Source organism: Catharus ustulatus, chromosome 9 (genome assembly GCF_009819885.2).
Source record: "Catharus ustulatus isolate bCatUst1 chromosome 9, bCatUst1.pri.v2, whole genome shotgun sequence".
Taxonomy (NCBI): Eukaryota; Metazoa; Chordata; class Aves; order Passeriformes; family Turdidae; genus Catharus; species Catharus ustulatus.
Window position 1 is genome coordinate 10,495,630 of NC_046229.1, and position 25,598 is coordinate 10,521,227.

At 40.4% G+C, this 25,598-nt stretch overlaps 1 protein-coding gene across 1 annotated transcript in view; it reads left to right on the forward strand.

Annotated features, from left to right (window-relative positions):
- The first annotated feature begins 3,883 nt into the window (after positions 1-3,883).
- The window catches only part of TESK2 (testis associated actin remodelling kinase 2), a 78,352-nt gene continuing 56,637 nt past the window's right edge, over positions 3,884-25,598 (forward strand). Inside the window, exons 1-2 of the mRNA XM_033067640.1 lie at positions 3,884-3,972; positions 11,531-11,829. Coding sequence (XP_032923531.1) covers positions 11,611-11,829 — 219 coding nt within the window. The 5' untranslated portion in view covers positions 3,884-3,972; positions 11,531-11,610. The remainder of the gene's footprint in view (positions 3,973-11,530; positions 11,830-25,598) is intronic.

Below are 25,598 nucleotides of genomic sequence, written 5' to 3' on the forward strand. Positions count from 1 at the left end.
CATGCAGAGATGCGTGGTGTTGGGTTTGGGCTGACACGGCAGCACGGCTTTGAGCACAAGGACACATTGGCCACCCCATCTGCACCACTGGTGAGACAGAATGGTTAACCCAGTCAGTCAGCAGGCAGGTACATCCTTGTCCAGAAGACAGCATGCAGGCTGCCCCCACAGAGCTCTCCTTGCTGCCAGGAGCATGGCATGACAAAACAAGGGGCAGGGGGTCAGAGCACAGCCCCAACTGTGCCTTCCCCCTTCCCCTGCTCAGAGTAGCAGGAAATGCCCTATCACCCACAAGCAAACTTGTCTCTGTTCTGCAAAGGCCACCTGCAACACTGGCTGAGGGAGACATGAGTGGCAGAATGCTCCTCCCAGAGAACCCATTAAGATGGTTTTCAAAATCTAGAGGTTTGGTGTGTGACTGAAAACATAAAGGCATCATTTTTTCATGGCTGTTCTGTTAAACGTCCACCTAGGACAGGGGCTAGAAAAGGGCTTATGTTGACATTAATCAAGAGCAAATTCCTGGCATTCCCATGGGGACCCTCTCTTCCAGCCCTTGTGACATGACTTCAGACCTCCACAGGAGTAAATTATAGCAGAATTTGACCAATCCTATCCAAAGATGGTTTTTCTTGACAGGTTTCATTACATGAAGTATATCACCACAATACTGTGAGGTCAAACCACTGTCTTGGTCCCTCGGGAGGGGAGAGAGATGGTCCCTGTCGTGTGACACTTGTTTAATTTTGCAGCCCACAGAGCCTCTGCTGGGGAAAACATCTGCTCAGCTGCAGTGGGGGCAAATTTGCATGAGTTCATTGCATCAGCATTCTTGGGAAGGACAAATCTCCCAAACTTCTCTCCTCCGGGGCATTTCCAAAACCCAGAGGGAGGAATTCCCCCTTCTGCTTGCTCTCACCCACCTTCTCAAGTCTATTTCTATATCCAACCGTGTGTGAACCCTCCGCTGCTCCTTTGCCAAACCGGACACATTTAAAAAGCAAAATCATCCGTCTGGAAGAGAGAGTCAGTCTGAGAGCAGAGAGGAGCAAACCGCAAAGCCACAGAGCAGCTTTTTGGAGTGGCCGATCTTTGCATGGAGCAGCCTGGGGGCATCCGGAGCAGAGGGGAATACCCGCTGTGAGCACAGGCATTTAAAAGGTGTGGGACCCTTCTGGGATGGGAGAGGAGATCTGGCAGGACCGAGAGCACTGTGACATCTGCGAGACTTTGCCTTTGATTAGTCTCTTTGATGAGTCTTCTGGTGCTGTGTTCATTTTCCTCTCTCCGGGAAGCAGAGGGAGACTACAAAAGTCACTCGTCTTCTGCAGATTTCAAGGCTGCAGATTTGCCCCGGTGCTGCTGCCAGCTGCGAAGGGGGAAGGGGATTTTGTGCCGTTTTTTTCTGCGGTTTATTCTGTTGTACGGTTTTTTCTGCTTTCAAAACGTAGGACTTGCCGTTGTGATGAAGCCGTAGGAGGGATCATAAGATGGTTTTATTTCCCTCTCAAAACAGGGCTCAGTAATGTCACGAGTCACAGGACCTCGTGCAATGTGAAACACGACGTGAGAGTTTCCAACTGAGATCCAACTTCACCGGATCGCTCTGGTGTGTTTTAATGATGTTACTTTGCACCAGACTGTGGGATAAATGCTGATTCCTGAATATTGCCAGTAAGACATTTGCAGTCCAAAATCAGGAATTACACACATCTTGCTTGGGAAACAAAAAGGAGGTAAAATTTTTGGTGTGGAACAGGGGAAAGATCAGTCCTGGGATCAGTTCCTAAAAAGAGCATTTATAAAAACCTACCACCAGATGTCGTCTTAAAGCCAGGTAATAACTCCCAGAACAGCTGGGACGAGGGTACGGAGGAATTTTAACGGCGTAATGTAAAAAAAAACCCGTGGAGGTACAAACTCGCAGGCATCACTGGACCCTGACATGGTGAAGGACCCTGGAGGTGTTCCAGAGTTGACTTTGCAAAATCTTGGTGAGATAAATCCCAGCAAAATATAAAGCATTGAAATTTAACCTTAAAAATAAATTCTAGAGAAAAAAATCTTGCTAAAAACCCCTATTTTGAGACTCAATTCTGCTTGAATATAGAGAGAAGAGACTGGTGGATCTGGGTTCTTTCATCTGCTTTGTCACTCATTAAAATATGATGGATATGAGGATAATTTCTTAATGGCTTAATTACCAAAGCTTTGCTGCACCCTGTGTTTGAGCTGTCATTAGAATAGATGTTTGCAAGTGGTTGATATTTAACATTTGTGAGTGTGGGAAAATTTCCTGTGAAGGAAATCCAGGAGGAAATTAAGAAAATAAGACACTTTTTGCCCACACACAAAGTACTTTTAATCTGTTACCTGTGCAAAGACGATTATATTCTTGGTAGTTAAACATATGGAGAAATTTCACTGTAGACTCTTGACTGAAATTCTGAGACTAAATTTAATCTAGACATTGCAGAAAGGAGAGATTTTAATCCAAGAAGTCTCTGTTCAGTATTTAGAGCTGGTGCTAATGTGTCCAACATCAAACTCCCTCAAGTACATTTTAGATCATGCAGAAAAGACTAGATGTAAAATTAATGATAAACCATAATGAGAAAACTTATGACTAATATGGTATGCAAAGCTGAGTGACATATTCTTGTCCAAGACCCTTTTCAGTTACAACTCCTCTGGTTTTTAACTGTTTGGGATTTGGTTATTCTATCCAAAACTGTATAGTAAATGAACTTTGTTTGCTGAAGAGTTTCAGTAAAAATAATTCAGCCTCTGCCAAAGATGAGGTCAGGGAAAAATCAGCCTCTCGTCAATGTAAAACAAAACCAAATTCCCCTCACTAGTGTTTAATGAGATGTTCTAGTCCTGTCATGCTTTGGAACACTTGCAATCTGGCCGTGCGTCGCAGCAGGAAGAAAGATTTCTTCTTCCATACCTGTTACAGGCTGCCTACACGGTCATAAGTGGTAATGTGAAAAATAACAGTTTGTGTGTGAAAAACTGCAGGCTTATTTAATGCTGGCAGCCGAACCTCCAGAATATCTGAGCTGGATTAAGCAGGTTCCGGCGGGGACCGCGGGGGCCGAGCCGTGTGACCGACACCAGGAGATGGGAAGAACGGGAAGAGTAAACGCTGAAGTTGTAAGTCTTGGAGAGGAGGAGACGAGAGAAAGGGATGAGTCCTGCGGGACACGTAGCAGGGGACGGGTAATTAGAGGCAATACCAGCACGGCTGCCATCAAGGAACCCAGCGGCGGTCACCGAGGGCCGCCTCCAAAGGGCTCAAGGTTGGGACGGGGAGCGGGAGCGGCCGCAGGTTCGGGACATCCGAGTGCCCGCCCCCCAACAGCTTCATCCACTGCCGCTATAAACACACGGTGATTGGCTGTACCGCCCGTCCATCACTGCCCTCCCCGGTCTCCTACTGGCTGATTCTCTTATTTATAACCCGCCCCCAGGGACTGACCAATCAGAGGGAGGCGCCCATAGCAACGCCCCCTCTCCTTCCTGCCGTGGCCTCCTGCGCGTCTCTCGGGAGTTGTTGTCGCTCCTGTGATTGGTCAAACTGCATGTCGCTCAAGCGCCCACGACCAATTGGAAAGGGGCACTCACGTGGACTACTGGCGAACCCCTCCGCCCGGTTTCCTTTTGCCATTAGTCGAGAGCCGCTGTCCATCACACTTTGCCTGGCGCCGATTGGCTGGTGAGGAGGGGCGGCTCCCGGCCTGTTCCCGCCCCGGCGCTGTGGGCGGTGGCGCTCGTGAGGAGGAGGAGGAGGAGGCGGAGCCGGCAGTCGCGGCTCCGGGTCCCGCAGCCGGGCTGCCGCCTCACATGGGGCCCCCGCGCCGGCCGCAGCGGCGGGGCGGACCCGCGCCGGGGTGCTGAGGGGCCGCGGGTGGGGGGATGCGGCCATGAAAGCCCGCGCCGCCCGCGGGCCCTGCAGGCGCCGCCGCTCAGGTAACGGCCGGCGCGGGGGCGGCGCGGGGCAGGTCCGGGCGGGTCGGCAGCGGGGAGCGGGGCCGCTCCGGGGAAGGGGCTCCCTGCCGGCACAGGGGTCTCACTGCGGTGAGGTGAGCGGGGCGTTGTGGGGAGCAGGTGCGCGGAGGGGCCGCGTCCGCCCCGGCGGCGCAGGTGAGGGGCGGCGGGCGCCGCGGGAAAGCCGCGCTCTGATCCCGGGACAAGGGTCTGGCAGCGCTCGGCGCGGATCTTTGTCCGGCCAGGATTGCCTTGGAAATTTTCGTTTTGCCGAGAGGTGTGAGGGCTTGGCTTGGCTTTTGCTGTTTAAGTGCTACCCTGTAAGAGTACGTGAATCATGCGTTAATGACAGGGTCGGGTGTTCGAGTGTATGTGCATATATGTTTGCTTCATGGCCTTCAGGTGAGGCGGGCTGTAAGTGTAGATGGTCACTCTTGATGTTGTGTTCCTTGGAGGGTCGGGAGGGTTTTCACTTCAAGTACGGGGGACTTTCCTCTTGGGTGTTCCTGTAAGTGGTGCTGTAATAGTTGAAAACTGCAATTTCGAGAGTAATGAATTGAATTTGAAGAGTACTGAGTTAAATTTTATTTAAAGTTTTCTGTTTGGCCCTCTAGAAAAAGCAACAGCTAACATTCAGGCTAGTTTATGGGAAGCCTTTGTGCTTCGACTGTGTTTTTTGTTTTTTCTTTTTTTTTTTAATAGAGATCAGAGTTCTAGCATATTTTATTGTTTGCAAAATCAACAGACTTACAGTTCCATGGACTTAATTAGGCCGTGGAATTTGCAACCTAAGATAAGATTTTTTTTATGAGAAACTCTGACATGCCCTGTGGACTAGTCATAAACCTTTCCATTTACTCATCATCCTTGGAAATTATTGTTGCATGCCAATAAAAATGTCATTTTCTGATTTTTGCAGTGTTCAGCTGTAGACATGGCTGAGTAATTCCATTGTCCATTTTGGTTTGTGTAAAACTTTCATGCAAAATGAGCAGCTTAAACTGAAGGCAAAAATATGTTCCCTATACCTGGTGGCAGTGTGTGCTCTCCTGTGTTTTTTGATTTGTTTTGTGGCTTTTCATTAGGATGAACAGCTGGCAGTGCTACCAAGTACAAATTAGGGTCTACAGAGCAATTGTTGCTTCAGTTCTCCGTATCTTTGTGACTGTGGAAGGACAGAGTTAGTTCAAAAGAGCTGCTCTGGTGGCACAGGCCTCCTTTAACCTAGTTATACCCTCTAATTCCAGATATTTGCTTTTGCCATTGTAATCCTTTATGCAAATGGTTTCACAGACTCATGAAAGAAATGCGGGGTTAAAGGAGGGGAGTGTTGCTTCTGTGTCTGTTGCAGAAAAGAATGAAGCTTGTGGTTCACTTGCATCATAGGTTCCCTTTCTGTATTTTTCCTGTAGCAGACAACCATGCATTTGCACAATGGCAAAGCTCTTTATTGTGTGCTTGCAGTGTGGCATCTTGCAAACTGGCACAAAAATAAGAGCTCTGCTAGGCAAGATCAAAAAAAGGTCAACGTTCATAATTTTTTCTCAAAGTCCTTTTCCTGCCTGTTAGTTCCCTAACATTCTCATTTGGAGCTGTGTGTTCATCAGTAAGTCCATCTAATAATCAGCAACTGTATCACACTGGCTCCATCTGTTGTCTGTTGCCAAGTCTTCTTTCTGACTTAGATTGTAAGCTTCTTTTCATATGATCCTGTCACTTTTTGTTAAGTTGAACACATTGCTGGTTAGTGGCTAAGCCACTTTCTGCTGTGATTGTGCTGCTGTTTGCACTGGAGAAATGTAACAGCTCTTGCAGCCAGGAGTGGAGTTGGTTGTGATAACTTTGCTTTTGAAGGCTGACCTTGCATGCTGCAGGTCCATGGCTCTCAGACTGTGAGTTACGTGTTTGCCATTGTAGGGAGCTTCAGATTGGTTTGTAAATACCAACAAACATCAGTGTCTGCAGTACCTTAAGAACAACGGGGTTGGGAAGCCCTGTTCTCACTTCCAAAAGTGCGAAGTTAATGAAGACACTGTTACTGGTCTGTTTGTGCAGCCGCTAATGCAGTAAACAAGGTGCTTGGTGTTTCACTGTAAGGTGAAACCAGTAACACAGACTTGTGCTTAGTAAGGGTAGGCTGCAGAAGGTGTCTTAAATATTGTGGAGATGATACTTTTAGCTGGAAAATACTGCCTTGTGTGGTGATGCCTAAATCGAAGATTGTATCCAAAAGATGTCGGGGGGTATGAAATTCTGCCTGTTTACTTTGTCTTCATCCCTCTTTCAGGCCTTCGTGTTCTCTTTGCTTTGCTCTTCTGGATTGTCTCACTGGCTGCATTGAAACAACAGAAGTTGTTTCCAGTCTCATGTGAAACCCTCAGTGCTAATAGAGCTGTCAGCCCTCATTGCAAGCCCAGTGGAGAGGCTGGGGGGGAAATTCCTAGATTGAGATGTTACCATACCTGTTGGTATTAGGCGGCTTTGGTTCCCATTCTCTTTGCTAAGAGCTCAGCAAATGTCAGCCTGCTGACACCTGGAAGGCATGAGCAGCTTCTCACTGTCTCTACTGTGCTCTGTTTTGTTAACCAAACATAATGTATTGAAATTATCCATTTGAAGCACAGCTGTGCCTTGTACATGGTCTGTTGAGTGGTTATTTAACTCTAACCATGCTCTGTAACCAGGCTAGAGCCTGTCTGCACTGTGAATTGGAGTGACTGAAAGCAGGCTGGGAGAGGAATGGATTGTCGCAAGGTCCTTGGTAGAGCTTTGGTTTTGTATTGCAACTGGACTCTAGACAATGCTGGTAATTACACTGTGGGCATAAGGATCAAATAGTTTTGTTTGAGTTTTTAATATTCTCCCTCAGTTATATTTGCCTTCTAAATATGTGCTGGAATTTGTGCCTATGCCTGATGAAAATATTTTTAAACCAACAACCTTGGCCCTGAATCCTGAGCTCTGCAGTAATAGCTGGTCTCTCTTACTCATTTCAAACTTGGCTACAGTCACAAAATAAATGAACTGTTTGTTTCAGCTTAGCCTCTCTTGGAGGTTTGTTTGCATTATAAAACCATGATGCAGTTCAGCAGACTTCCAGTTTCTGGAGTGGTGTAGTAGGGCTAATGCAGGTCTCTTCTGAGGAATGTCAGTCCTATTTTGCAGGAAGCTTATGCTATGACAGTACTGGCTGGAGCTGGGAATTGTCCTCTACAGGGGAGATGAAATTAAAGCAGAATGTCATGTAAGTGAAAATAGAAAATATGGGGATTTTCATATTCAAATGCAGTGTTGTAATATAAACTGAATCTAAAGTCTTGTCCCATAAAGTAGTCAGAAAAGACTTCAGGTTCAGGATGAGCTGGGCCAAACATATACCAAGCTCTGGTATTTGTAGCTACCTCATCTGTAAATATTTGATTTTGTCTTCCTCTCAAGGACAAGAAGCTAAGTAATGGACACACCAATGAACTTTCTTCTGTTAGGGGAGCAGGTGACAGGAGCTGAGAACAAAGTTGAGTGCCTGGTTCTCTTTACCTGTTCAGTTTAAATTAATGGGCTTAATTTTTAAACATTTTTTCCTTGTTTTTTATTTTTTTTTCCTCCAGTCTAAGACCTCAGTCAATTCAGTCTTTGGAAATGTTTGTTCTTTACATTTCTTTGAAGCCCTTCTGAAATTTGCACAGTACTACAGTGAAGTCTTCTTCCCCCTTGAGTTACTATTTTGTTGAGTGACACTTGCCAACATAACTCCTTTAATTCCTTTATGTTTTTGTAGTGCTGGCTGTTGAAGTTTCATCAGACTACAAGTTTAAATAGCTGACTCTTGGCAAATGACTCTTGTCAAAGCTTTGGCATCTTGTTCTTAAAAAAACCTTTTCAAATTAATAGCATGCATCTGCCAGATTTATTGCTCTCCAGGCTGAATGCCTAGTGATGGTCTCTGTGTCTAAAAATGGCTGTTGTTATTAGGACCATCTTTTAGGAAGTTGTGAGTTTGACATTTGAGTGCAAATATGCACATATTTATAAAGATGCTGGGGACAGAAAACCTCTTAGAAATGAGTTGAAATGTTTTTTGGAAGGATCTTTTTTTATACTCTGAGGCATAGAAGGGATGCTGCTGAAGTTGAGGAGCCTTACCCATTTTTATATCTATGAAATATAAAATGTTAACTACTGGCTAATATATGCCACCTGTTAGTTTGACACTGATGTTTAAGGTACAACTTGATGTGCTGTTCTGGGTTTTCTGTCTTTAAATAATTGCAGGCTCAGGCACTGGTTTTGAAAGGTAAATCTTTAATTAACCAAATTAATGCTGATAGTAGTTATATTTTTAGTAATTTCTGTGAATTAAAAAGCAATTCATTCACTGAAGAAGCTGATCTTAATATGTGTTTGTTTTTTTTTTTTCTTCCAGGTGTGTTTTGGTAAGCCAGGAAATTAAAATGTGATAAGGCATGAAAGATTCTGAAATTATGTTTTTTAGAAATGTAAGAAATGGCTGAATAGGGCAGATAGGCATTTTGAGAGGCGAATTTCAGAATTATTTTGGTCTTGGCAGAGTGGGGTGCATTTTTCTTGTGCAGGGGTGTCAGAAAAATTGTTCTGAAAGCTGAGACTTTATTAGGAAATGTTTTTTTCTAGTGTGTAGTGTCTTTTAACTGTCTGTTGAGCATACCTTAAGAGTTTTAAAGCTGAACCTTAATATGAAAAAAGCCACCCAACAGCCTTTTAGTTGGTTACAGGATTTACAGGATAGTCTTGGATTCTGTTCAGTGCACTTTAATTAACCATACAAGGTAGTAAATTAAAGTACCTCAGACTGACTTGACAGTCAATTAAACCTTGGTTGATTTCATTGAGAATGTGATCATTAGTGTAATTGGCCAAAATGACAGGAGGCCCACTTGGAATTGTGCCCACTTGAAATTTTCCTCTAATTCTGTGTATGCAATCCTGGGCGAGAGAATGGAGCTGTATCCTAATAATTTCCAAGGATTTTGTGTAGCTGTCTGGAAAGGTGAACTCTAGCAGGCAAAAATGAAGGAGTGGGTTACTTGGAAATCCAGATGGCAGAACCTTTTGGGGTTTATTTTGTGTGAAGTACATTGTATCTCTTCTTTCTCTGTGGAATTTGTACAGAGTTTTGCAAAGTTCACCATGTGATTTCAATCAAAAGGATGTGTGTATGTGTGAGGGAGATTTTTTCCTTTGTTAAATAGATATAGAAACTGTGTTGAGGCCATTTTCTGTTAATGGTATCTGAATACTTAAGAGATTTAGGCTTTTCCTCCTGTTTAATACTGCTTATCTAACTTGGTCTCTTTCTCTAGTTAAAACAACAGCAGTCTTTCCTATTTTGTTATTTCATTTTTTTAAATCTTGCTTTGCCTGAGAACTTCTAGTCTTTAGTTTGCTGAGTTGCAGTTTGGATGCGGTTTTTTTGCTGGATTTATTCAGGGATTCTGCACTTGCTGTGGAGTGGTAATCCTATGGTACCTTGTGATAGTGGCTTGTTAGGTTATGCATTTCTGGGGACAAATGCTTGCCTCCTTCCATGGAAAGTGTCTGGTGCATGTGGGTGCTGCTTTGATGGAAATAAGTTCTAAAAAAATGTTCCTTCAATTGTTCTTTCCTATTACAGTAGGTTTGCTGGTCAAAGATAGCATCTTCTGATCAAAAAAATTAATTAATACTGTAGCCTCCTCTGTTCTCCTTCCATAGATAGTTCTTTATCTCCTTGAAAAGTAACCAAAATGTAGCTTGTCCTTTTCAGATCAAAAGGAATTATTTAAGCAGGCCTTGGAAACTCCCAGGCATCTTGTCTGTAGCTGAGGAGGTTCTCTGAGCTATTTTTCTCCACCGAGGACATGCAAGAGGCTTTATTTTCCTGTGGTGCTTCTGTGCCTTTTCCAGACCCTCAAGGCTGCTGAGTTAAGAATATGAGATCAGAAACTGGATCCTGATCTCCTGTGTACCAGTTGGCCACTATCATCTGAAAAGTGCAGTAAGATCAGGCATGTAGGGGTCTGCATACAAAATTCTGTAGGAAAACCATGATGTGGGATTTGATAGAGATTAAATTTTCATAATCATGCCTTGGTAAGACTCCCTTATACCACTGACATCCATTTAGAGAGGTGTTAAGATGTTTGAAATAAACACTCTTCTTATTTGGAGCCGACAACCTCAAATTAATTCCAGACAGTTCAGCAGAGCTTATTTCTGAAAGCAGGGAAGGACTCTGTGTTTGCCTGATGTGTTGGCACAGAGCATCTCTGAAAGATACAGTGCATGCAAAACATGGCTATAGCAGCACTGCTGTGTTTACAGGGGACAGCTGGCATGCCTCTGTTTTTGAGATGCTTTTCAAATATAGTGTATTGTTCAGGTTCTGTACATCTTTGTAAATAGAAGTGTAATTGCCTGCCCTGTGGTTATTTTGCCCACCTTTTTAAAAAATTATTTTATTGTTTCCTTCCCCTCCTTCTAGCTTTTTGTTTACCCTTGGGGGGAAAAAAAGTTTCCTCTCTGTGACTGTTCACTTTGTTCAGGCTTTGTAGGTGCTCAGCAAATTGCTGTAAATGAACAGTGAAGTTTGGAATAGATAAATAACCTCCTAAGTCTAAGGTTTAAAGAAAAAAAAATTAGACTACCTGTCAAGTTTGCTAGTCCAAGCTGAATTTGATGGGCTCCAGAGTCATCCTAATTACTTCATCATCCTCTTAAAAAGAGAAAAAATTCTTGGTCCCCCTCTGTTTTTTTCCTTCTTTTCTCCTACTTGGCAAATGTAGCTTGTTTCCTGTTTTCAGTTGAACTGAAATTAATATAGCTTAGAAAAAAAATCTTGTTGAGGAAAATTTGTCTGGCAGATTGTTATAAGAATACTTTGTTTTTGTAGCAGGATTGTTAGTGTTTTTATAAATTTGGGGGCTAGATGTTCAGTGGATATAACCTTGTGTTCCTATCAGGTAAAGAATTGGTCTTGGAACACTCATAAACGGAAGCTTTGAAAACAAGGTTTTGATGCTTCAAGTGAATGACTTTCCTTTTGTCAATTGAAAATTGATCTATTTTTTTTTAATAGTTGGAGATCCCTCGTTCACTTCCGAAAGTGAAATTGTTTCTTGCTGTAGCAGTAGATTGGTCACCCAACTGCAACTGAAGTAGAATAAGATATTACATTTTGTGGGTTTCCTCCTGCTTGGTTGTTTGCTGTAGCAACCAGAATTTAAGTAAAAAAAGAAAGGGTTGGGGGGAAAGGAAATGAAAATTGTTTGTTACCAGTTAAATTTTGAATTCCAAGCCTGTTTTTCTCAGAATAGCTTTCTCTCTGAAGGAAAAGTTCATTAGGTTGCTGTCTTTGCTGTTGGTATTGTGGGGTGGTTTGTTTTATTTCTTTGGTTTTTGTGCCCCTGCTTGGATATCTTCGTTCTTTTCTTACTCTCTTAAACTGGCATAAGCTTTGTTGGAATCTTCTCAAACTTGCTAGCTATATTCACAATAATGGTAATCTCAATTTCTTGTATTTTAGGATCCACCAAGAGTAGAGAAGACAGCAAATTACCGAAGATGTGAGAAGTCCTCCCGTAGTGAAATAAAACAGTTTTCAAAATGGACCGAAGTAAGCGGAACTCAATAGCAGGATTTCCACCACGCTTGGAGCGCGCTGAAGACTTTGATGGTGGCACTGGAGAAGGGACTGCATCCCAGCTAGGAAGAGTTTGTACCTCTTCATACAGAGCCCTCATAAGTGCCTTTTCCAGACTTACTCGTCTTGATGACTTCACATGTGAGAAAATTGGCTCTGGTTTCTTCTCTGAGGTGTTCAAGGTGTGTGTTTAGTTTTTTCCTATCCATGTTGATTGCTTCATGTTTGATGGGAAAGTACAAGACTGTCAAAGTACTTTTCACTGAAGTCAAATGATAGTCCTTGTATTTGCTTCACTCAAGATGAGTGAGTGATGAAGAACTTTCAGGCTCCAAATGTTTCTTCTATCATTCTTCCAGTTGGTTTTCTGTCACTTATAATTTGAGTTGCAGAGCTTTTTTGGAGAAAGAGGAAAAGCTAAAAATAATTGGTTTACTTTTTGACCTCTGCTGTGAATTTTTGCATTCATGTAGTGTTAAACACTGATGGCTATTGGTTCTCCCATATGTAAGTGTAAGTGTCTTTAATTTAGCTGGTTGATTGGTTTTGTGGGATGATACACATTTCTTTGGTAGTCTTTGCCTCACAACACGTAGACCATATGTTAAGGAGTTCCATACATGGTTGCTGTATTTGGAACCACAGGTTTTATTGCACTGAAATTTCAAAACAATTAACTGCTGCTTATGCCACACTTCTAACTCCAGTAATCAGAGTTTGGTTTGAAGTAAATAATACAAATGAGAAAATCTGATGTTGTCAGTGGCTCTCTGCTATTAGTGTGGGACATGGAAAAGACCTTTTAAAGCAACTTGTCAAACACAGTTTTATAGTGCTGGTAGTGTTTCTGCTGCTCTGACTGTTCTGGTGATGTTTATTGTAGAGAAATAGGATATTGAGTTGTCTTTCAGGCATTGAAAAAATAATTTGTTTCCTTATTCTAGTTCCTGACTTTACATGAGGTTACCCTTACTGTTTCCGTTTCAGTGAAATGCCAGAAAACTGTTACAGTATATTATGTCCTTTCCATGACAATTCATGTGATTTGTTCCTTGAAGTTAACCAAAAATCCTTTTATCCAGTTTTATTGCTATAAATAGATACCTGCATTAGAAAATGGAAATTTTTATATTGCTTTAATACCCAAAGACATTGAGATCTTAATGTAGATACCTCCTCTTGTGTAAAGGCAAGTCACTCAACAGAAGTTTTTCTGTTTACCTAGATATATGAAATTTTAGTTTTCTCTAATACAAGTTTTTACTTCTTTCAGATGGGTAGACATGAAGAACTTTATTTGGGCTGTGTAGGAAATTTGGTGTAGTACATTTCTTTATAAAGCCAGCTTTTGTAACAGTTGAAAACAAGGGTTTGTTTGGTTGGTTTTTGTCTTATTTCCCTATTTAGAAAACTTTCTGTAATGCATTTTGTAGCAGCTAGTTTTGTGTGGAGACATTTTCTAACATTAAATGTTTTAAAGTTCTGTATGTTACTGGAATTCACATTTACAGCTTCCATGGTGAGACTGCTGTGCCATGTATTAAGGTACCAATGGACTTGGGTCATGTCTAAATAACTAGGAAATAACAGACCTTGATTTACTTGTGAGAATTTCAAAATTCAGGTGGAAGGGGAAAGGTAGCTAAAAGTAAAGATGAATTTCCAGCATTCATAGTAATTGTTTAATTTGAGAATTTGTTGATTGAGAGAAATCCCTGATACCCAGTTTATTTGTACGTGCATAAACAAGTCCTCTAATTCTTTAAAAACCTTCCCCTGCTAGTCTCCCTTGCAGTGAGCTAAACTGGACATCCCAAGGTGTTGGATAGAGTTGGTGGCATTACTGTGGGAGCAGTGGGGTGGTAGTGTGAGTATCTGGTGTTTGTTTTCACAGAAACAGCCACAGTCCCCCTGCAGGCAGACACTGAGTGATAAACTCGTTTCTTTTGCATCAGTTTCGACCAGAACTCTGCCCTTCTGGTGTGAAGGGGTGAGAATGCATTACAGCTTTATCACAGATGCAGTTCCAAACTCATTTAAGCAGGTGTCTGTTCTGCTGCTTTATCAGCCTGACCACCTCTGTAATTAATCCTACTGTGCTGATTATCAGATTTCATGTGAGAACCCTGATGTGCTTCCAGTAAGGAGAACCTCGTGGCTTGACACAGTTAAATTTCAGTCTGATCTGCAGGCTCACAACTAAATGATTGAAGTTGAGAAAAATCCAGGATAGTTCTAAACTTACTGTGCAAGTAATTTTACAAGAGCAATGAAGCCGTCCCTTTAAATCATCAAAGGTGTCTCAAAACCCACCATGTCTCCAGAGCTTTTTCAGTAATGTATTTGTCTGCTGTTTTGTATCATACATTGGGTTCACTCAAGTGATTTAGCAAAGAATGCTTGGACTGTTTTAAGGGTTTGGGATTTTTGTTTTGCAGTGTAGCTGACAATTTTTTTTTTCAGTGATTTCTTCCCCTTCACCCTTTTCTGTGGAAACTTCTTTTAAAAATATAAAAGTTGTTGTGGTGGATAGAAGTTGCCTTCTCTTAACTTGTGAATAAGAGTATGTTACAGCTCAGATGTGTGTGTTCATGGTCATATATGCTATGAATGATCTTTTAACATGTCTAGTGCGCCTTAATTCATAAACAAATTAAAATCTGTGGTTTATTTAGAACAGAGTACTAAACTAGTGTTTTGATTTTGTTAGTCATCACTATAACACTTCAAATTCATATTCACCTGAATACTAGATGTTACAGAAACTAGTTTAGAAAAGCTGAACTTTGTCAAAATATCAGCAATCTAGTTTGAAGCAGCTGACTGACTAGTGCTTGTTCTAAATTTCAATGGCAAGTGCAGCACCCTGGGATTTGCTTTTCACATCGAGCTGGGCAGAGACTGTATAAATGAACAAATGATCCCAAACCCTTAAACTGCTAGTTGGGAAAACCAACTGATGAAGCTGTAAGGAACTGTGGGGGAATCCAAGCATTATACTGAAATTAACTATTGTATTAGGAAATAGTTGCTATTAATTATAAAATGTGTGTTTTGGAGCAGCAGTCAGACTAAAATCCAGGATGATCTTCTATTCACATTTACCTTCAGGTTCAAGGCCAGTACTTAATATTCAAGTTGCTGTGAATTTCCTTCAGGTGTTCTTTTTGTCTCTGTATTCTGTAGATGAATGTTTGAGAGACACTGGAAATACTTGTGACATTGCAGTGTTTAAAGTGGAGTTTTTGCAGTTTATTATTTGTGTATACATGAAAACAGGAGTCGTTGATCCAATATAGAATTGCACAAGGCCAAGTATAAATAGGAAGAGAGGACATTGTTCTTTTGGATGTCTTAACATGATGGGTGGTGGGTGGAAAAGGATCAGTATTCTCGGGATATTTGTGCTGTATGTGCTTATACTGTGAAGCCTCCTGTTTAAATACCCTGTAGTGATGGTCCTCAATTCATTAATTAGTTGTTAGTCTTTATTTGTGTGGTCAAATTAATGTTCTGTGACGTTTGAAAGTGCTGACTGATCAGGAAAGGTGTGCCTGTCCAAATACGTACCTTGTACCTGAGGCTGGGATCCTGTTTCTAGTATTTATTTAATGTCTTCAGGGTGTTTAAAGATAAGCAGCATCCAACTGTCTAATGTGAAAGTAGAAATGAGGCTGGAGCTGTGCTCAAGGTACTGTGAAGAATAACTTTTGTTATTCTTTTTATCAGGTACTTGTAATGTGCTTAGGATAAAACTGGTAGTTCTGTTACCTCTAAACATACAAATCATATGTGACACTAGACAGTGTTTCATTTATGATATTGTGTCTCATGGGCACTTTGTCATGGTGGTGGGCTTGATCTCTGGAACATCTTGCTCTAGACTGTGGGAAGTTTGAGATATTACTGATCTGGCTTTCCCAAAGTGACTCGATCGGAAGTTTGGGGTTTTTTTTTGTACTTTGACTTCATTACCATTTGGATTAACATTTCTCTCTGTGTTTCCTGTAATTTTGCAGGCCTTGAGGAGTCTAGTGCAGAAATGTTTAATGTCGCTTTCTTCTGTTGCCTCTGACCTAGGTTTGACAGGACTTGCTAACTGGAATAACAGTGCAGAGTAGGAACTGAACAGTAGAGTAAGTGAAGGATTAACTCATTAGATTTCAGACCCAAAAATTGAGAGGTCCCTTGACCAAAAAGGAGTATCTGTCTTGGTATCTGTATCTTGTTATACTTAGCCTGTTATGTCTCACAGTTGAACTCTGTCTAAAAATAAAGGCATTATGAACTTGTCAAACAGTTAAGACTTGGAAGAGTTACTGGGTCATCTGCAACACTGCCACATCACCTAAGGTCTCTGAATTTCACCAGTAACTGGAACTTTGTCTAAAGCATTTGTTAACACCACAGCATTTATTAGCACAGGTATACCTTCCTTGCTGTTTTTTAAAATTCAGTTCTGAATTAATGATCTCAAAGACAATACCATGTCCTAGTTTTCTCAACAAAAGCATGTAAAAGCCATCCTTCAGCTTTGTGTCACACTCTTACAATGCACATCACTTGTTGTTATCATGGCACGTTAGTACCTTATGTTTAATAAGTGTGGACCTCCTGTTCTGTAGCCTTCAATCCTTGTTTGCAATCAAGGTTTTCATTTGGCTGTGTTGATTTTTGCTCAGATAGATTAAAGCTATGATCAATCTTATTGTCTAAACTGAAAATGAATGTAAATCTAGGCAGGGATGTTATGAGAATTACTGCAGGATCCTTTGCTAAGCCAGGCATAAGTATTTCTGCTCTGTTCCTGGCAGCTACTTTTGGCTTGTGCTTTAAACTTTGATTATAAAAGATTCCACAGCCTCCTTTGGTGTATCCAGGCTATAATTTATTATTTTTAAATGATCCTTTTATAGATAGAACCTCCCAGTTTGAGTTGTTTCTACAGCTGGTCCTTCCTATTTGCTTATTGACTCTACTAGCAACTCATTACTGACAGAGTTCAATTTTCCTGTGGCATTTAGTCAGAAGAGTAACATGTCTGTGAGTGTGTGGAAGGAGGGAAGCAGATATTTGAGTAGTTATAAAAATGAGTATGCAAGAAAATTCATATTAAAAGGAGAATATGACTACAAAAAGGACATGGAAAAGGTGCAGGAAAAAAGGCAAGGGACCTGTACTTGGTTTTCAGCCCACACTCAGGAAAATCCCACTGCATAAGGTGTTGGAAACAGTGTCTCAGAGATTGCAGACAACCCTTCACTGGACTGAAATATTAACTTGGGTTTTATCAGATAAACAGGCACTGCAATATTTGAACTGTCAAAGTGTTTTAAATCTAAATGTGAGTCTGGGCATTATTGCTGGTCTTTGCAGGATGGCCAGGAGCAGAATTGGTATGGAGCTCCCACCTGCAGGATGGGGCCTCAGCACTCTCTCAGGGCTTTACAAGCAAGTTCTTGCTCTCCTCTGTGCATGCTTCTTTGCTGCATAAATGGGATGTCAGTCTTCAAGGCTGTCAAACCAGTGCCTTCTCTGCTGAATTCTTTTGAGTAGGAAGTGGTTAATTGTCAGCATAAATCAACAAGAATGGGTATTTCAACTGGAGGCAAACTTTTCTTAATTCTATCATAACCTTTTGATTATTATTTCAAAACTCTAAACATAAACACTGGCAACAGGAAGAAGGTTTTTTTTTTGTTAATACCAAATTAAGATGAATTTTACTCAGTGCATCTCTAGCTTTTGCTTATGAACAATTTCATTGCTTTTCCCCAGACTTCAGGCCAACGTTGCATTCTTCAAGGTGACATTAATCACCATAAAGTCTTAATTAGGCAGAATGCTTGTGTAGAGGAAGATGGGAAGGCTAATTGTGTGTAGGTGTTTTCCTGTATGGTAACTGTTGTACATGAGATTTAGAGTTGCTGGAACCATAACTTGGTTAATGCTCTGTGTGTATCATGTCCTTAGACTTACAAGTTAGTAACAAGAGTTGTTCTCATGGCATTAGTGCTGCAGATAATCACAGTATTTTTTTTCCTGGAAACTAATTCTTCCCCAGTAGGCATAATTGCTTTCTGCAGGTTTTGCTTAACATCAAGGTTTGGCATTTTTATTGCTGTTTAGGCCTTCCTCCCTCACTTTAAAGCTTTGTTTTTCTTTGCTTTATAGATTTGTGGAGTCAAAAAGCATAGAGTGGGAAAAGGCTTCTTGTGGTCTTGCCCTTAATCTTTTTGTAGCATGGCAAGAGCAGCTTTGTCATTGTGTGTGCACAACTCCTTAACCTGTTCTTTAAAGCTGATAGTAGAGATGGCTGCAGTGGGAGGTACCCAGGAGTTAATACCTCTGAAGAATCAATTTTGTTGAGCAAGAGAGGAGTGGTTGCAGCATAACCACCGAGGCCTGAAAAGCCTCCAGCAGTAGATCAGGCTGCTCTGACTTCCTGTGAAGGTGATGTGCATGGTTAGTCCCTTCACCTGGTTGAGCTGGAAGGGCAGAAGCTCCTGGAAAAGGGATGGTACAAATTTATTGAGGAATTGAGAAAGCATCTGGAAGAATTGCTTTCTCTCATTGCTAAATGCCTTCTTTGCACCTTCTCTATCTAGAATGATTGCCACTTTGTCTTAAGGAACAAAATAGTAACACTGTCAGTTTAGAAATTTGAGACACAACAAAAACGTCTTTTTGCATAACACATAGATTTTCTGACATGCAGATTAAAAATATTTTGAGAGCAGCATTGATGAAGTAAAATTTCACTGGAAATCTCAAATCTTTCTTGTGCTTTTTCTTTGTCCTTATTGGCTTCAATTTCAAAGTTTTCTCACTTTGTCTTGTGTTGTTTTCAACATTTAGTGGAAAGTTTGTACTGGAAAAGGATCTTACTTGCCTCTGGAATTAGCAGGCTGATCAGAGGCCTGCACTTAAGTGTCTGAACATGTGTTTTTCAAAAACTTTGTAAAACATTAGAGGTGAGATCACACAGTAGCATATTTGTGGTACTAATTGATACTTAAAGATCAAGTTTAAAAGGCTTAAAAGATTCTTTATTTTAGTTGTTCTATTAAGTATTTCTAGGAAATTCTCAAGTTGTAGGCTTTAAATACTTTTTCAACATTGGATATTTGACTTTTCTGAAGTTGGAGAACACAAGTTACTAACTTTGTTAACACGAGGACAAAGAAACAATAAAATGGATTTAATAAATGGAGAAGTGATTCAGTGGATGACTTCAGTCTTAATGTGTTTGCTGTATAAAAATGGTTATTACAGTGCATAGAGAAACACTAAGGAAGTAGTTACTTGAAGGTGCTTTTCAGTGTAATGAGAAAGGCATGGTAAAGCCCAATGGCTAAAAGCTATAATAAGAATTGTGCTTGCTTTACCAACCAAAAATTTTCTCTCCTGTTGCTTTATTTGTGATATTTGTAGCCATCTTATTTAATATATATTTTTAGAATGTTCTTGATTAAATTTAGTGGTTTTTGAGGATGTTACAGTTTCCAGCAGTATATTACCACCAATTTTGGAAACTCATGGTCTAGACAATAGGATTTTTTTTTTTAAACTGGCGTATAGGTTTTTTTCCTCTTGAAACTGCTGTAGCTGTAACAGGTGAGATGAGATACTTCAAGGTCTGCTTATGGCAAATAGTGGCAGAAGCCATCTTCTTAGGGTGGGAAAGGAGTAGGGAATGAGATAGTGGATTATCCTACATTGGTTCAGCAGATAGAATATTTGATCTTTTAGGTATGGGGAATATGCTTTGTGGCTGAAGAGTGACACCCATTTGACCAGGGCCTGTCTTGCCTCGCTCAGGTGTAGAGCCATTGTTCTTGTCCCTGCCCTCCTTGTGTGATATGATTCCACTTAGAAAAACAGACAGCAGCTCTTCTTGTCCATGTATACCTTTTGGCCTAATATTTTATAAGATTGAACTTTAAACTGAAAGTCTTTTCCTTTTGGCTAGTGAAGGAATCTCACCTTGCTCAAGGTGACAGAAGTGAAGTATTCTAGGCTAAAGGTCTCTCCTGTGAAGTTACAATGCCAAAGCAAACTACTAATTGTTTGGGAATACAGTCACTGTATTATGTAATCTAGCCAAGGAGGCTGAAATAACTCAAACTTTACTTCAGACTCTGGAGTTGTATCAGAGAGGTGATTTTAATCTGTTTCTTTCTATTTTGGTTCTTGTCAGGAGTAGGAAGAAGCACCATTGTGGAACTGAGGCATAAATGCTAAGGATGCTGGTGCTTTCTCAGTCAAAGTAGAACTCTTGTTAAGTTTGATTTTTGTCACACTGATGTGTGAAGTATCTGTCCTTTGAAGTCCTTCTTCCAACTGCTGAGATGATTTGTATGGTAACCACTTAACCAGACAGTTGTCTTCCCCTTGCTAATGTGTTTTTTTTTTTTTTTGCTATTGAGGTGCCAAGCTGCTGTCATCCTAGTCCTTGTCACTTAATTAGCAAATGCTTTTATAGGCCACAGGCTACAGGAAGAAGTAGTAATAAATAGGCTCTACTCCAACGGATTATTAATACAGGAATTAAAAACCTCATCTGTGTTGTTAGTCTTTATGGATTGCACCATCAGGGCAAAATACTCACTTCCTCCCCACTTAGGAATTCTGAATTTTAATGGCATTTGCATATATGTAAAGTATAGAACACTCTTAGTAGATAGAACACTTTTAGTAGAATTGAAAATGCTTTGAAATGCAAGGTAGAATGGAGGGCTAATTCATATTTGCTATCTGAAGCAAATTCTGGTTTTTATTAATTTATCTTCTGGGTAGAAGTCTTAAGATATGCACATTATAATAATCTTAAAACATCGGCTGAGGAAACACTGGGATTAAAGGAGAACCAGACAGCAGATTTAATGAAAGCCTCATCTTTTGTAGTGGTGTTGAAATATTTTAAGAAAATTTTCAAAACTGTGCTTCCATAGTGCTTCTTCCTACAGTCCTGTTTGGCATCACTACAGTAAAGTTTAGAACGCTAGTGAGTAACACAAATTAAAACAGAGTTAAACAGTTCTTACACTGTTTCACTTTCTCTGGCTGGGTCAGACAACTTCTTTGTTGAAGAAAAAAATATTTAGAAAATAAGATAGAATTACCTTGAAAATGAACAATTTGTTTGACTTAAAAGCCAGAATAAAAATCATTGATGTTAAACAATACTCAGTCAAAAAAAAAAAACCCCAAACAAAAAAGGAACATAATTTAATGTAAAATTGTCCATTTTGAAATGTTTTTCACCTGTTTGCAAACTTGGGCTCTCTCAGCCTTGCTGAGGAGCTGATACATGGAATGTTGAAGGTAAGTCATTGTTCTCACAAATAGAGAGAACTCTCACAAATTCTGTCAACAGTAAGACACTGATACTGTAACAAGTACCTTGCAATAGGAGATTACCCTCGTTTGGATTTTGTGTTTAGTACAGTGACTGCTGTAGTTCAAAGTCCTTTGGGCCTTTGATTTTCTTCTGTAGGAAAAGTGCCAATCTGAGTATCATTGTGCAGTTTTCCCAGGGCAAAACAGGTGGCAAGATTCCCTTGGCACTGAAATGTTTGTATGCTTTTTGTCTTGTTTTCCATAATAATTTTTCAAGCACGGTTAAATGAGATCTGTTTGGTTTTCTGTTCTGGATGGAGATGTACTGGGTTGGCAGCTCTGGGATTTTCTGTGTTTTGCCAGCTGGCAAACATGCACATTTGTGTAAGCTCATTCATAGCTGATACTGAGAGACAGGTGCTGATTTACTGTTCTTCAAATAACTGTGCTGGCATTTGTCCAGTATTAACATGACTGTGCCTAAAGAACAAGAGTGCATCGCTTAAAACCCTTGTGAGACACCTCTGAGGCACCTCTCAGGATTCTTATTTACTGGTATTGGCAGCAGGGGAAAGTTAAATATATATCAGTGATGGATTTCACTGCCTGTGCCTGGGGAGTGTCTGTGATGTTAATACACACAAATGCCTATGTGTTACTGCCTAATATGAAATGTAAAAATGAGAACTTTAAATTACTATTGATGGCACTAACGAAAAAGAGATGCCTGCGGTCTCAGATCCATAGGGAATGCTTCTCCACAGCTCCTTAACAGCCATTGGAGGTGATTACAGAAAGCCTGTATGACAGGGCTTCTTTAATCTTTTCTGCTGCAGTTGTTGGTGTTCTGTATGCAAGTGATCCAGAACTTCTTCCCAATGGATGCTGAGGCCACATCCAAACTGTAGGAGCCCTTTTGCCTGTCCTTGTGCTTCCTGTGTGGCCACAGCTGTTGGTGCTCCCTACCACAGCCTGGGAGTGCTCTGGGGTGGCTGCAGGGCCCGTTGTGCTGGCAGCATCTCTGCAAGGCGGGGCCCTCTGATGGTCTGGTGGCATTAGGGGTTGAGGAGAGGACAGAGCTCTGAAACATCCGCTGGAGTGATGGATCCCGAGACAGCGTTGCTTTGTTAACTAATCCCGAGCTGACAGCGTGTCTAACACCGACTCACTGGTGTTGCTTTGTGACTTTCACATGAACTGCTTGCAGTTAAGTCCTACAAATCCAATTCTTGTGCTTCCTAACATTTACAGGCCATGATGAGACATAAGAAATTGCATGGCATATTTAATTAGCTATCTAATTCTCAAGTACAGCAGTTTCATGAAGAGTTAAATAACAAGAAATTACTTAGAATTTTTCGTTTTGGCTGTAACCTGAAAGTTATTGACTGTATCAACTTATAAAAGCTGAAGTGTCTTCAAGTAAGCAAAATGTGGCTTCTTCCTGCTGCCTGCTCTATTTTTATTTGTGGTTGTGATCAAGTTCTAAGTACTGTGATTATAACAGCAATAGTTGTATGTCAGTGGGATGTTCTGAAAAGTGAGACAGACTTCTGTACTCATACATGGTATGTTTATTTGAAAGATTTATAAAGGAAGTCTAAGGAAATTGTTTCTGCCCCAAACTTTCTGTCAAGGTTCCCACACAGTTTTGAGAAGAAACCCCACAAATGTGTTTGAATACCAGTGATGAGATTATTGGTGTGGTGGAGGGACTGTGTGCTCAGTGCCAAGCTGTTCATATATTGGAAAAGTTAGATACAATTTCTGTAAAACCCTATTTTAAAAAATCAGGAAAACTCAGTCCAAAGCATTGTTTTTCTTCAAAAACATCTGCAGATTATGTAAATATCATCATCTTTCATACAGGATGAACCCACAGTAACATGGGAAATATTTAACTATAAGTATTAAAAATTAAATGGGAAAATAGCAACACAGATACAATATCTGATTATGTATTATCCTTGGATGTTACAGCAGTCACTTGCAGATATCAGTCTTTCAGTCTTCTGACAGGTAGATAATATCACCTCAATTTTTTATAGCAGAAAGGTAACAAAAGAAAGGAAGTAGCATGCTCAGGGCTGCTCAGTGAGCTGAGGATAGCTAACACTGAAAATTAGGAATAAACTCTCAGTTTTGAGCTTCAAACTCATTATTTCTTTTTCTTTCCTGACTGTGATACTGCTCAGGTATAAAGTACATGGCTGAGCTGTTTACTGAGGTTGTGGTTAAACAGTGCTCACTCAGTGTCCATGTTCCATGTCCTGGATTGCAGAGGAAAGTTTATATGGGTATATTCTGCTGAACTGGTTACAAAATCAGTCAGCTTCACCTCCCTGGGCTGTGCCTGTTTATTTCTCATCTCAAACTGTGGAACAATAGTCCTCTGATGAATTTGTGCTTTCTCTCAAAATAAGACTGTAGTCTCTTTTTGCCTTTATGGCTTGATTGAGATCAAGTTAATGGCAGGGATATGTGCACAGATTCCTATCAATAAATGGTTTGTTTAAAATAAAAGGGTGCTCTATTTTGGGCCCTGGTTCTACATTACAGTAGGCAATGAATAAAAACAAAATACAAAAGAAAAATTGAGGGTTTTTGGCACACAAGTGGATTTACAAAGTATCAATGGTACTGCTGTCTTACTAATTAGAAATTCACCTTAGTTTGGGAAAAAATTGGGGAATTTGTTTGACTGTAGGTGTGGAATATTCTCTAGTAATTGAACTTATTTCTTTGCCGAATTGGTAGTGCTAGAAATTACTAAAGTTATCGAATTAGGACCTTTGTTTGGCTAATACTGAGCTTTTGTACTAAAGGGAAAATGGTGAAATCTCCAGCTTTCTCTGTGTATTTCTCTCAACTCTTTTTAGTATTAGAAATTAGTAGAATCACAACTGCCAGGTTTTTGAAAGGTTTTGGGATTTATTTTGTGCCTAGTTTCTGTAGATCTTCTGGACCTGTGCTAAAGCTCTTGTAACACATGCTGCCTAGTTTTGTTTGGCAAAGTTTTGTTACATTTGGCAGGTCTCTCTCTTGCTGCAAGAAGTTGTAGTATAGTGACATTCTGTATTGCTACTCTGAAAACAGCCACAACCCATCTGACTCTCTGGTGTCAACATAGCAGCTTAGTATTATCTGGACTTCTTTCAGCTTCTATTTGTCATTGCAAGTTTTCCTAGTGAAATGAAATTTTTGACTTGATAGAGGCATCACTACTATGAATACGTGTATCTGACAGTGGGTACATTTTAATGTTAAGAAAAGCAATTTAGGTTAGACTTGCAAGCACTGTGATCTGAGCTGAAGAACAGGTTTATCTTCTTTGCTGAAGGGAGCTTTTTTTAATCAGCCATAGAGTTAAGACATTCTTCTATCACATTCGTCCTCGAGGAATGAGTCTATGTCCCTGTAAGTGCGATGACTTGGTGGTTCGACTGTGAGTCTGATAAAATACAGCTGACCCTAATTTTTTAAAAAGATTTCTTCTGCTGTCACAGCAAGGAAGTAGTCTGTTTTTGAGAGAAGTTTTGTATCAGAGCCAAATTGCTGGTCTGCTTCCTTGTGAAAGACTTTTTTTCCTGTCATTTGGTAGGCACTGTTATGATGAAGACTTTTCTCTTTAACAGTGATTATTTCTATCATCTCCTGTGCCTCACAAACTTTACTGTTAACTCAGTCAATCAAAATTAAACAGTGTCACACAGTTCATGGAAATGGCCTAGAATGGTAGCTAAGGGAATGTCTTCATCTCTTGTCATCAAAAAGAAAATACATAAATCAAATGAAGACAGAGAAGCAAACTCAGGGAAGGTCAAATAGAGGAGACTGCTTTTAAAATGGTGCTTTGGATACATGGCAGCAGGGGTGAAGGTGAAATGGCCAGATGAAGACCAAGGTGTGTAAAAAAAACCAAAAAATTGGTGTGTGTGCTAGAGCAGCAACATGATTTTATGGAGTAGGCTGTGTAAGTAAAGATCTGTAAATGTATTTAAGCAGTGAGGCTGGATGCCAGAAGAGGGGAAGGTAGGGAAAAACTGGAAAACAGCTAAATGAAGTTTTGGAAGAGAACTGTGACGAAATACTTCCAGCTATATAATGATGATTTGGAAAGTAATGAAAATGCAGTGGAAAACTAGGAGCACAGCTGAATGTTGTGTTGGCAGATTTACAATATCAGTGTTAGGAAATGTTCTTCAGATGTTTATTCCAGGGCCACGTGGAAAGGTACAGTGAATACAGATCAAAAAGGCTTGTGAAAGATGAAATCAGGCTAGATTTCAGCTATTCATTAAAAATACCTCTCCTTCAGTCCAGCAGAAAGTGGAGGTAATATAAATGTTTGGGTTTTCAGAAACCATGACAGACGTATATGACGTAATAGATAAATAATAATCTAAATTATATTAAATTTTTTAATAATAAAGAACTTTACAGCTAAGCAGCAAGCTGAACATTAAACCCACCAATTTTTGCATGATAATCCTCATGAACTTTATATAGTGACTACTTCTCTGGAATGTGAGCCCTGCTTAATTACTATTATGAGATTTTTAAATGCATCACAATTTCTTTACCTGCACCCATGACTTCCTCTACTTCC